This window comes from Coturnix japonica, chromosome Z (assembly GCF_054131305.1).
Source record: "Coturnix japonica strain WE chromosome Z, WE-NBRP24, whole genome shotgun sequence".
NCBI classification, from domain to species: Eukaryota; Metazoa; Chordata; class Aves; order Galliformes; family Phasianidae; genus Coturnix; species Coturnix japonica.
Window position 1 is genome coordinate 23,308,053 of NC_140702.1, and position 13,615 is coordinate 23,321,667.

Genomic DNA, 13,615 nt, shown 5'->3' on the forward strand with positions numbered 1-13,615 from the left:
CTGATCTTTGTTCCATGGTCGTTAACTGAAATATCCTGGGTATTTAAAATCCCTTATTTTTTTCACCTAAGTTTTTGACTCAGTGTTTGTTTTAGATTTCTTGCTCAGTAATTTTCACTTATTTTTTTCTACATAACATGATTATTTCAGGTTTCTCTGATAAGTGCTATTATAGTTCTCTGGTTTAGTATTTTCTTAATGTTAGAAACCCATTAGGGATTCCTAGTATTAAAGAGGCTCTTTACTGGCCTTCATAGTACCAGTATTTTTGTTCATGTGCAAAAAAAAAATACAAAAATTCACAATATACTTCTCTACTAGACTCCTTTCTCTGTATGTATTAGATAACAGAAGAAATGAACCATCCCTCCTACTGGTTCTAAAATGGGGAGGAGAACTGACCCCTGCAGGCAAGGTTCAAGCAGAGGAGCTTGGAAGAGCATTCAGGTGTATGTATCCAGGTGGACAAGGTAAAAAATAAATTAATAAATAAAAAATGTGCTGGGTGCAATAAATCCATTTTGAAGGTAGTAACATGCAAAATGAGTGTCTGAGCAAAATGTTTGTTTGGTAGGAGATTATGCTGGATTTCCTGGCTGCGGCTTACTTAGATTACATAGCACTTACCGACACGATCTCAAAATCTATGCTTCTGATGAGGGACGAGTTCAGATGACTGCAGCAGCTTTTGCAAAGGTACTGTTTCAAACTGTATTTTCAGTTATTAAATTCTGAAAATTTATAGCTTATCTTTTCTAAAAATTTGTGGAAATTTATTGTTTATTATACACGCAGAGGCTGTGGGTTGTTGGTTTGTTTGTTTTTTAAAGAAGGTATTCTGAAGGGTTATTTAGTGATATGCAGGAATTAATAAACAATAAACTAATTTGAAAATCTTTAAGTGAGAAATTGTTAAAAAAATAAAGATTAATTTGGTTTGGGTTTTGTTATTGGTTGTTTTTGTATGTGTGTGTTTCTTTTCTACCAGTTGAAACAATTTCTGTAAAAGTTAAAAGGATACATTTTAATCTTTGACCAGGGTTCAGAAGTTCCTACATCTCCAGTGTTTGCCAAAGTGTGCCTTTGCCTCTATTCATGCTAGGCAAATTCTTCTTTTGGTCCTCTTCCGAAGTAGCCTTTCTCATGTGTAATCCTTCCACTGCTAATAATTTTATTCACTTCCTTCTTGCAGTGATACAGATCTTGAATTGTTTGAGAGAACTCAGAGCAAGTGCTACATAAAGACTTCTTTAGGTGAATGGTTTTCATAAATACAGAGCAATAAGAGTGAGTTAGGTGAAAGGGAGACTCTGTAGGCAATGTAGTTCAGCTTCAGACAGCACAAGGTTAGTTGCCTACAACTGTATCCAGTCAAGTTCTGAGCATCTACAGGAATGAAGATTCCACAGCCTAAGTTTTTAATTCCACCCTTTCATTCTCAGGTAGTTTCTCTGATTCTTCTAGGTAGCCCATCCCTGCCTTTACCTTCCCTGTGTTCCTTTTTAATCCATGCTGACTTTCTACACGACTTTCCTCATGTCAGGTTGGACTGCTTTTGTATTTTGATGATTTTGTCCTTAGGGACAGCTGTTCTATGCACCTTTGCCCTTTGGGACACTCTTCCCTGGGAATTGCATGAAAAGTTGAAGTATCATCATTTGCAGGGGCTCTGATGCAATTATTTGTCCTCTTCTCTAAGAATTTGTCACAATTTCATGATTTCTATTGCCAAGGCTGCCACTGACCTTCACTTTCCTGACTTTCTGAGAAACAGCTCCAGGAAAATGTCTCAGCTAGATAATTAATCAGTATCCTTTGCCATGGAATTGTCCTGGATGTTCTTCAGCAATCTGAGACTCTTGACACACGCGGTATTGCTCATGCATTACGTATCCAGAATTAAGTATTGAAAAAGGTATGAAATCATGAGACATTCTTAGTTTAAGAAGGCTTCATCTATTTCCTCTTTTAGTTGGGTGGTCTGTAGCAGAGGCCTGCCTTGATATGATCATTTATCTATCTTTTCATCCTTACATGTAATGTCTCAAGTGACTTGTAACTGGTTTGAAAGCAAAGGTACCAATAGTCAAGTCACTCCTTTATACAGAATCCAGTTCTTCCTCCATGCCTTCCTCTGTACTGTAGCAAAGCAGCTCCATTCATTTGAGCTATCCCGCCTATCTCTGTAATCTCCGTAAATTAAACCTTTGCAGAATTTCTGTTTCCCTTGTTTGTTTCCATGCTGCATGTGTTGGTGCACAGGTATTCCATGTGGACAGCCATCAGTCCTGCTTTCTCCTAAGTCAGTAGACTTGAGGGGAATGCCATTCAATTTCCATACTTACCTCAATGCCCTTCTGTTGCCAGAAGAGTCACAAAAGTTTCTAGCCTTCTTCATTTTGAAAGTCTCCATCTGCCTTTTGTTCAACTGTAGAATTTAATTGTCCTTCTATGCCACACAGCGTTTGGGCCCTGTAGGATCTCTGCCAAGGCATTGTGTGTCCTCTATGTCTTCCCAGATCCTACTCAGTCTCTTTCCATAGCTCCTTCATCTGGTTCTCTGGACCAGGGCATGTCCCCCATGAGTCAGTTGCTGTTGCACCATGCACTCCCTCTTACCTGAGACCTGGACAGCTATGACCTCCCAGGGGCATTCTTGGCACCTGCAACATGCTGGGGTCTCACAGTGGAGCTGTGGGGATCATGCTCTAAGGGCATGTAACCATCACTGTTGCACCAACTGTAGCAATCCTACACACCAAGGCAGTGCTTTCACAGAATGATAGAATGGAATCACAGAATGTCTTGGGTTGGAAGGGGCCTTAAGGATCATCAGGCTCCAATGCTTCTACCTTGCCAACTGCTAGATCAAGCAGTAGATCAGATTGCCCAGAGCCCCATCCAGTGTGGCCCTAAACACCTTCAGGGATGGGGCATCCAGAACTTCTCTGAGCAACCTGTTTCAACACCTCACCAAACTCTCAATAAAGATATTCCCCTGACATCTAATCTAAATCAACCTTCTTTAGTTTAAAGACATTCCCTCCTGTTCTAACTAACCATTCACCCCTGTCCTAATGGCTAAGTCCCTGTATATCTAAGCTACAGGCAACAAATATAATCTTGAGTTTAAATTAGGATTTTAAGTTGTTTTTTTGTTTATTTTTTAAGATGCTTTTGTTATCTCATGTTTGCTTGATTCATTATATTATTTGCTCCAGGGACTACTGGCCTTAGAGGGCGAGCTGACCCCTATTCTTGTCCAGATGGTAAAAAGTGCTAATATGAATGGTCTACTGGACAGTGACAGTGATTCTTTAAGCAGCTGTCAGCATCGTGTTAAAGCAAGGCTCCATGAAATTCTCCAGAGAGACAGAGAATTTACTGCTGATGACTACGATAAGGTTAGAACATAAGTAGTTTTCAGTGAAGTGAAATGACAAGTAAATACCTACATTAAAATAATGAGCAGTTGTTTTATGTATGTCCTTTGAAAAATCATGTATGTGTTTGCAAGTAGTTTGATCTAAGAAGGAAGCTGTAGCAATTAGATATGTTAAGCTATTGAAATTTGAGTAACAAACTTCAAAGTAGAAATATAATTGATGGTAGGGACCACATTAGTAAATCTTTGTCAATGTTGGTTTTTTGTTTGTTTGTTTGTTTTTAATTATTCAAGAGATAAAACTATATTTTTATACTTTTTTTTCTAGTCGTCACTGTGACCTTTTTAATAAGTTTGTGATACTGTATCCTACAAGGTGCTGGTATCCTACAAGGCTTTTTTTCTGACTATAACAGTAATAAGAGGCAGAAAATCAGTAGAATAGTTCCTTACCAGTGAAAGGAAATGTCTCATTATCATAATAATCTACTGCATAATAAAATAGTTAAAATAGTTAATGCTGACATAGTATGATCTGCATGATTGTTTCTGGTTCAAATGAAATACCTCAGATGTGGTCTCTGTAAGTTTTAGCTGATATTTTCTAAAAGGTCCTGGGATCAAATTATTGAAAAATAATTGTACTAGCTGCATGTATGCTCTTTGTGGACTTATTTAGGTATGTAGATTAAAAGTCAAACCACTACCAGCAGTGGATTTTGCATGTGGAAAAAATGAGAAGGTACAGGGTTTCAAATACTTATTTTATTTTCCTGTTTTTGGCTTTGCATAGATATAGTGGAATGTAAAAGAGGACTGAAACCGTAGTGCATTCTTTTTTAAGATAGTTGCTGAGAGTGACTAAAATTTGACATTATAAAGTGATAATACATTTTCTGTGTTTTTCTTTTTTTCTTTCTTTATTTTTAACATACTTGCATTTAGGTAAGTTAACAATTTACTTTTGCTTTTGTTTTGTTATATTTTTCTTTCTCCATGCCAGAGTTTGTGCTTAAAAGGGTTTATTTTTATCTATGTTTATGGGACCAGAAAGCTAAGACAGGAAGAGTCAGGTTTTTTTCCATGTGTCTCATTCTTCCTTCTAGTTACGCTAGTAAAGGTACTGTATAGAACAACATGGGTTTTACTGAGATACATAGGCTAACTGTAATTTCTTGTAGATCTTTTACAAAGATTTTTAATACAATCGTTAGTTGAACAAAAGCTACAGAAAGTTGCTAAGTATATAAAGAATCATAAGAATCCTCAGAATTTTCATGTAATTTCTATGTCTTAGAACAAAGAAAAATTTTCGGAACTCTTGAAGCTGCTCTTGTTTACTGCATGAGATTATTCTTAATTTCTTGACATCTTTGATTTTCTCATACTTAGTACCTTTCAATGTGTTTTTGATTCTTAGTTTTTCTAAGGGAGTAGATGATTGAGAAATGGTTTCAAAAACTAACAACCTACATCAGTGCCTTCAATCTGATACTTAGAATCTTTAGTATTTTCCATCTTACTTCCATAGTTGTTTTTGTTGTGGTTTCTTTTTGTTTGTTTTTGTTTACTTGCTTGCTTTGTTTTTTAATCTAATCAGTTTGTGTTTATCTCAAATTACAGCTTACACCATCTGGAAGCATTTCATTGATAAAGTCAATGCAGGTTATTAAAAATCCTGTTAAGACATGTGACAAAGTCTACTCCTTGATCCAGAGCTTGACTTCTCAGATTAGGCAAAAAATGGAAGAACCAAAGTCTGCAGGTATTTGAACAGTTTTTTGTAGCTGTGTGTAGCTTGTCTTGTTTACATTTGAGGGAGAACTACAGTATAACCCTTCTGTGGTACAATGGCTTTTAGCAGAACTTTTCAGAGATGGCATAAGGATTTTCACAATCTATTTCAATATAAATAATTTTACAGTCAAAAGCAAGAGGAACACTTGGTCATATTGCAGGTAAGAGCTCTTTGTGGTATTCAGAAGTTCAGGCTAGTTGTCACATTTTTACAGAAATTCTTAATATAGAAATTTGTAACTCAGCAGTCCACAGAAGAAATAGGCAAAGCAGGTGGTAACAAAGCTAAGTTATAAAGGTGTGCTTTTATGTTTAAATATCTTTGCTGAGGATGTGTTATTGCCTGCTGATAATGCACGTAAGAACTGCATAGACTTATGTTCTATTTTAATGATATTGAAATAGTGAAAAAGGAAAACTGAAGCTGGGAGCAGCCACATTGCATTTTCTGTATAAGCTAAATATTTGAATATTTGTTATCTGGTATTCTTTACTGCGCATTGAATATAAACAGCTACTGTTCTGAGGTTGATCCATGCAGGTATCACCTGTAAAGAGTATAATTTTTTTTTGTCTGTTTGATCCAGTCTTTTATCCTGCAAATGGGTATAGTCCATCCTTTCTTCCAGTCTTTTACTGTTGACATTTGGAAAAGAGCAGCAAATTAGATTTACATTCTGTTCTGAAACAGATGTTGTCTTCTTCCTCTTCCTCCCTCCTGGAATTTTCTAATAGTGGGCATTTAGTTTACACTTTTGTAATTATTCTGTGTTCTGTAGGACACTTTATTCTTTGTATTGTAGCTTTGTTTAAAGGGCTAGTAGTACAGTACTACAGGGAACCCTCTGCTGTCTTGATGAAACTAGATAATTTCAACAGTAAAAGTAACCATATGTACATCTGTTCTCTCAGATAGTGTAGTTATTTCCTGTTACCCCTTTAAACATACTTCACAATTGTTTTCAACTATTTTTATCATATAATTAACTTTTTTTTCCCTGTTATTTGGGTGCTCCTGATTACTTACTGTTTATCCAGATATTCAGCTGTACCACAGTGAAACGCTGGAACTGATGCTGCGCAGGTGGGCCAAGCTGGAAAAAGACTTTAAAACAAAGAATGGAAGATATGACATTAGCAAAATTCCTGATATTTACGACTGTATAAAATACGATGTGCAGCACAATGTCTCCTTAAAATTAGAAAACACAATGGAATTATATAGGCTTTCAAAAGCTTTAGCTGACATTGTGATTCCTCAGGTAAATATTTTCAGTTATGAAATAGAATACTTCATCATCTTTTTATAGACTATATGTGAGATGTTTACTCTGACTTTTATATTAAAAGCCACTTTAGCTTCACCTCTTATTTTCTGATCACAATAAGATTATTTTGTATAAGAAAAATTTTGATTCATAATTCACTGAATTGTGGTCAGAGTGATTTTTTTTCTGGCAGTTTAAGTTGGGAACATGCCTGCCTCCTCTGCTGCAGTGTATTAAAGTGATGTGGTTCATCTCAAACATTATTTGTGGAAGTAAGCGGAGCCCATGTGGGCAACTTTGTTCTTAAATCACATTTAATTAAATTAATTTTATTTTCAGGCTTTCTGCAATTGACATTGAATCCTAATCTAACTAATTTTAATTTGCTTAAGCAAATTACATTTAGAAAGACCTTTCTGCTACTTCAAAATACTACCACTCCCTGATAAAAAAATATGCTTTAAGTTTCGTAGAATTTAAGGACAGATGTACTAGTTAAACTTCTCTGTACTGCAGTCTGTTAAATTCAGATTAGTGCTAAATGCTGTTGACTACAGGAAATGAAACTGTATTGTAGTGTAGGACAGAATGTGCAAAAGCTGTCCAGGAGTGTCCTTGAAATTATATACCGCTGTAACTGGGAGGTGTTACTCATTTTCTGCAGCAAGTGAGGGGACTTCTTCTCATGCCCATTTCTCAAACTGCCTGACAGTAATGAGGATGAAAAGAGCAATAATTTTAAGTGTACTGTGTGTATTATGTGCTTCTGCTGAGTTTAATTTTGAATAGTGTATTAGGGGACAGTAACTAAAAATAAAAGGAAGGAAGAAAATAAACGGAAGCTTGTGAAACATGCATAATCCATATGGAAAAGCACTTATTCTGCTTTCTGGTGAAAATGATCCAGGAAAATGATACAAGCACTTTCATACCAGATGTGGCACAGACTGAGGGGCTTCTGAAATATGATGTTTTTTACTGTTGTAAAATACTGTTTTACTATTTTACTATTGTAAATACCATAACAGATACAGTATCTACCAGTTGTATTTAACTGCCATTTTAGTGCTATTTGAAGTGAATAGGAGATGATCTGTGGGGTGTTTTAACTCAGACTAAAGCAGACATCAAACAAGTGATGTACCTGTCTTCATTCACTGGGGAAAAAAAATAGGTAATTGAAATTAAATCCACCATACATGTCTAAATCTGTATGGGAGAAAGAATAATTCATCTTTTTCTGACCATACCAGGCAGGAAATCCACTTCTGTGGATGAAGAATTGCTTCTCCCTGTCATCTCAAATAGGAAAAAGGAAAGCCTCTTCTAACTTAAAAGTGGGTCAGATGTAATAAAGACATTAAACAGAATTGTTTAACTGTTTGCAGTCAGAACAATAGCAGGTAGCTAACTGAATAACTGTGTACAGGTTAGGGGCTGACCTGCTAGGAAGGAGACATGTAGAGAAGCACATAAGTATGCTGCTGGACGGCAGGCTGTCCATGAGCCAGCAGTGTGCCTTTGTGGCCAAGAAGACCAATGGTATCCTGGGGTGCATTAAAAAAAGCGTGGCCAGCAGCTTGAGGGAGGTGATCCTCACCCTCTGATCTGCCTTTGTGAGGCCATATCTGGAGTACTGCATCCAGTTCTGGGCTCCTCAGTCCAAGCAAGAAGGGAACTTCAAAAAAAATAATAGTAATTAAAAAAAAAAAAAAAATTGGCCAGTGAAGGATTGCAAAGATGATTAAGGGTCTGGAGCATCTCCCTTCTGAAAACAGGCTGAGAGGGCTGGGGCTCTTCAACCTGGAGAAGACTGAAAGGGAATCTCTTAACTCTTTATAAATATCTAAAGTGCAGGTGTTTAGTGGATGGAGCTAGGCTCTTTTCAGTGGTGCCCAATGACAGGACAAGGTGTAATGGACACAAAACTGATATTCCATCTGAAAATGAGGAAAAACCTCTTTATTGTGAGGGTGACAGAGCACTGGAACAGGCTCTCCATAGAGGTTGTGGAGTCTTCCTCTGGAGATAATCAGCACTCATGGGATGCTTCACTGTGCAAGGGAATCTGCTTTTAGCAGGGGGCTAGAGTAGATGATTTGCAGAGATCCCACCCAATCCCTTAATTCAGTAATTCTGTGAATTTATTACACAAGCCCTGTATTAGAAGGTATGTTCTTCTTCAACTGAATTTTAAGACTTTTTTTTTTCTTATATAGGAATATGGTATTTCAAAGGCTGAGAAACTAGAGATTGCCAAAGGTTACTGCACTCCTCTAGTTAGAAAAATACGTTCTGACCTTCAGAGGACTCAAGATGATGATACTGTAAATAAGCTTCACCCTCTGTAAGTCTTGTAATATTTTTATATGATCATGTTAATTCTTGTAAGACTTACTGGAGATACTCTGTAGCTTCCATGTCTGAAATATCTTAATAGTTCAGAGTAATTTTAAAGACATGATTCATTTATTAGTTGATGTCTAATTCTAAAATAGAGCCATATGTCATTATGGTCTAATTAGATTTTTTTCCTTTTAAGTTACTCCAGGGGTGTTATGTCCCCTGAACGCCATGTTCGCACGCGACTGTATTTCACCAGCGAAAGTCATGTTCATTCCCTGTTATCCACTCTTCGTTATGGTGCCTTATGTGATGTAAGTTGAACTCTTTTACTGTGAACCCTGAAATATTTAAAAAAAAAAAAAAAACAAATAATTTTTACTAAAACTGTATTAAGTGAAAGCTTATTTTTCCCAAGTGTCTTTGAAAGTTATTACACTTTTTGAAACAAAGGATTTCTTAGTATATGTGCAGGGCCATATCTCAGACTCCAAATGTGATAATTTATTGGAGAAGAGCATCTACTTTTAAATTAGTGCTGAGTTGCATTGGTATGTTCACTTATGCAGCTGATACTGTGGTCTCAAAAGGGTTTGCAAAGGGCAGATAACCCATTTCTTTGTCTTCTGTTGTTACCCTTCCAAGTCCTTTTTTTTTTTTTTTTTTTTTTCCCTTCATATTGCAGTTCAGAAGTCTCTGAATTTACTTTTGGATAGGCTTATTTTTGTAACTGTCATATTGTCAAGACCTTTCTGCCTGGCACTATTGTGTAATACTTCAAAGGTTATGCTTTATTGTCTGTCTGATTGGCTTGGAAACCAAAGACTTAAAAAGACCAACTTTCAGATTCACTGGTTGCCCAGATAAGCTCATGGAGAGGACAAATGTAGTACCGCAGGGCCTATACAGCTGATTCTAAGCTTTATGTAAATCTAAATCTGCTCTTTGAAGCGGCTGTATTGGCATTCTTTCTTCAGGTTACAGATAAATAAACTCATTGATTAAACTCATAAACCTCTGTGGCAAGCTGTAGCTTTTAGGCTTATAAACTCATTAGTTTCCTTTAATAATTTAATGAATTACTAAGTATAGCAGTTATTCATTATTCATGGACATTGTTTTAGAGCACAGAAAAGGTGAATATTCATATGAAGGTATTCAGAATGAGATTATTATTTTTCTCTGTATCTTGGAAGCCTTCTCCATCTGCTTAACTGCTAGATATCTAGAAATGTTTCCCACAATATACCCATACTATTTGAAGCGGATTTTATTGCAAAATCAAAAATTCCAACCAGAAAAATGTTAATGGTGCTTCTGTTTACACAGCATGCAACGTTATTAACAAAATAACCTGAAAGATACTGTGAGATAAATTCACTCCCTATTCATTTTATGTGTATTTTTACTTTACTTTTTCAAGATATATCTGTAGTTTTTCATTAGTTGTAATAGAGCTTCATACTTCTGCTGTTAATATGAAAACCATCTAAATGGTTGAAAATGGAAATGATCAGCCTTTCTAAAGAAAATTGCTGGCTTTTATTTGTCAAGATTCTAATATTTTTTTCTGTTCACAAGGAAGCAAAAGATGAACAATGGAAACGAGCTATGGATTACTTAAACGTTGTCAATGAACTCAATTACATGACACAGATTGTTATTATGCTCTATGAGGATCCAAATAAGGTATTTGAAATCTATGAATGCCTTCCGAAACGAGTAGTGCTAAGTTACGTATTGAAGTGTAAACCTATTTATCATTTTCTTCAGGAACTTTCTTCAGAAGAACGTTTTCATGTAGAGCTGCACTTCAGTCCAGGAGCTAAAGGCTGTGAGGAAGATAAAAATTTACCATCTGGATATGGATACAGACCTGCCTCCCGAGAGGTAATAATCAGGCCTTTGTTTCAAGCAAAATTTAGTTTTTCTGGATGCAGAAATAACTAAAATAAACAGTGGGAAATGTTTAGGTTAAAAATATAAGTGTGACACACAGACAGTTTGAGCCTTCTACCACTTTGCCAGACTGAACTAGGAGTACAAAGTACCTTTGTAAGAAAGGTGGTAGCAATGCTAGTGTCACATCAATGATATTCTGGCAACTGATGGAAATATTTAAGAAAATAAGGTAGTTTAGCATGCTTGTAAATGTAGATTGTTGGGGACTGCTTAATATCTTCAGTGTTGTACGTATAGGTGTGTGGAGTTAACACATGATTTCTGAGAAATGAATAAAAGCAAAGTTGGGAATTCATCTATTGACTTACAGAGCTAGAATTTTACTACCATGTAAGCAGAAAATTGAAATAGGATATGTTGGCTGAATGGTTTGACTAATTAGAAACACACTGTACAGGCAGTGGTTAATTAGGAGCAAATACACATGGATTATTAAAGTCTACAGCAATATGTATCTTATAACTAGTTGTAAAAAAAAAAAAATCACATATATTAAATATCTTTAAAATCAGCTTGTTTTGTGTTTTTTTCTAGAAGGTTAATTTAGTAACCACTTCTGTCTGCATGATACAAGGTGTGCAGCTAAACTGAAAAAGAATTATTTATTGTTTATAGAATGAAGGCTCAAAGAAAACCTCACATAGAAATGATAGTGATGAGGAGGCACATGCATCTAAAAGGGATGAAACAGATCGGTCAGTAGTGATGTTCAAGCCAATGGTATCAGACCCAATTCATATCCACAGAAAGTCACCCCTTCCGAGATCCAGGAAGATTGGTTCTGTTGAAGTAAGTGTTTATGTTTTGGAAGTTAATTTCTGTTTGAATTAACAGTAACAAAGTAATTCTGTTTTCAGTTACACATAGTCTTAAATACGGTGTTCCTCCATGGCAGTAATTTGCCTGAAGGATTTTGTCTATAAGAATGATTATTTTTCCGTCAAAGACTTATTTACTTTTTTCTTTTTAAGCCATATTAGAAAAAGTCCATATTTGAAGATGTGTATTTAGATTGAAAGAGTCTTCATCTTCAAACTATCTTGTATTGCTTCTGTATTCATCCTTACAAGACATTTGGAATTGGGCACTGAGAAAACCTTCAGGGTGATCGTGCAGAGCGGGAACAGAAACAGAGGGATTAGTGGGGGTTATGGGAGGGGGGTAGAAGAGGAAAGACAAATGTTTTCAGCTGTATTTGTTTTCATGTGGAGTAGAAGTGACTCCACTTGTCACTTGTTCAGCATTTGCATTTGAAGGTAAGAGAATAAATTGTGAGGTTTTTTTTTGGGAGGGGGGGGGGGGACTGGGTGGGTGGGAGGGTTTCACTTTTTTTTTTTTTTTAATGGATGGGGTTTGCATTTCATGAATTCTTTAGATAACAGCTTGAACAGTCTAGTCTCCTGCCTTGAAGGCCATGACATCTAGGTGTGCTTCACGGATATGGCTTTAATGTCACAGAGGTGGGGAATGCATAGCATTGTCACTGATAACCATTTGCGCAATTGAGTGGCAAAGCTTCAATTGGTGCATAGTGGCACTTCTGCGACTTTAATGCTAGAAGCAGACTAACAGCTTCTTATTGCCTCATTTTTAGTTGCTTAAAGCCATCAGAACTTAAGATTCACACCAAAACCTTTTCCTTTCATGTTTGTGTTGGGAATGGACTGGTTTGTATGCAATGCAAGTGTTAGAGAAGTAAGATTTGCAAGTTATTTGGTTATTAGTAGCACAGAGAGAAAAAGGTGCATGGTTTCCTCCTGTAAGGATATCTGTATAACTTCATGTGACTTTCATAAATTAACAAAGGTAATAAATGTGAATGTCTTACATTTTCTATCTCCAAGTTTTATCATAAACAAATGCTCACAACATCAATATTTTGGATTTTTAAATGCTGTTTTCAGTATGATCATGCAAGCTCCCCTCCTAGTTATGAGTTCATATACACAAAAGTTTTTTAGATGACTTATTTCAACCCTTTAACCTTCTTCATTTTCATGAATCATATGGAAGTTACTTTCAAAAGGTAACAATACTGTGAATTGCTAAATTTTGACTGTGTGAGTAACAAACGTCTAGACAGAATGTGTTCCAGCTTTCAGTGATTTGTCTATTTGCTGGAGTATTCAAAGAAGGTTGGTTTTTTTCATGGGTGTTTTTTTGTTTGTTTGTTTGTTTATTTTGTTTTTTTTTCTGAAGGGAAAGTGAAAGTTTCATCTGGCCCACTGAAATCTGCAAAACCAGTATTTGGAATATTTATACCAAATGGTATTTTTCAAGTGTTTTTAAAAAGTGATTTTATTGAAACTTAAACTGCAACTGCCTTGAACCTTTTTTGTTTGTTTTTTTGTTTGTTTGTTTGTTTTTATCTTTAAGGCAATTCTCTTTTCCTTTATGTCCATTAATTTGAAGGGACACTGTCAGGTGTTAGATGGAAGTTTAAATCTGGGATATAGTCAGTAATATTCCTAATTACATTTCGCCTGTGATTGAGTATTGAAAGAAGAGTTGTAGGTCTGAAGTTAGAAAGTAAGGCTCATCAGTGTTTGAAATCAAAATCTCAATTGCAAAAAATGTTTGCTATTGATACATGGCAATTTAGGGCTTGTGGGACTCTTAGCCTGATGCTGTCTTCTCTTAAAGTCTTACAGCTGTCTAGCTTCAGATAATGTTTAGAGGGTATTTAGAACTGGAAATCTGCTCAAGGGTAGTTATAAAATTACTCTGTTAGATAAGGCTATATGTAAACTAGAAATAAAAAAAACCTTAATTAATTAGGAAAGCTTGATGTATTTAGGTGGGACAGTTAAACAGTATGTCAAGGTTACCAATTACTGGTGCCCACATGTATTTTCTCTCA

The 13,615-nt window shown here is 35.9% G+C and overlaps 1 protein-coding gene across 29 annotated transcripts in view; it reads left to right on the forward strand.

Moving 5' to 3' along the window:
- Nucleotides 1–13,615, forward strand: part of PPIP5K2 (diphosphoinositol pentakisphosphate kinase 2) — a 50,206-nt gene that overhangs the window by 23,113 nt on the left and 13,478 nt on the right. For 27 of the 29 annotated variants that reach the window (XR_014939113.1, XM_085528029.1, XM_085528025.1 and 24 more), the window contains 10 exons: nt 345–470; nt 575–696; nt 3,222–3,404; nt 5,009–5,150; nt 6,221–6,444; nt 8,670–8,797; nt 8,993–9,107; nt 10,375–10,482; nt 10,567–10,683; nt 11,371–11,544. Coding sequence is in view for 28 of the 29 variants with exons in the window: in XM_085528029.1 (XP_085384155.1) it covers nt 345–470; nt 575–696; nt 3,222–3,404; nt 5,009–5,150; nt 6,221–6,444; nt 8,670–8,797; nt 8,993–9,107; nt 10,375–10,482; nt 10,567–10,683; nt 11,371–11,544 (1,439 nt within the window). In the remaining variant the exon portion in view is untranslated. Of the gene's footprint in view, nt 1–344; nt 471–574; nt 697–1,779; nt 1,916–3,221; nt 3,405–5,008; nt 5,151–6,220; nt 6,445–8,669; nt 8,798–8,992; nt 9,108–10,374; nt 10,483–10,566; nt 10,684–11,370; nt 11,545–12,954; nt 12,979–13,615 lie in introns of those variants that run through there. The other 2 variants (XM_085528053.1, XM_085528055.1) reach the window with 2 other exon arrangements.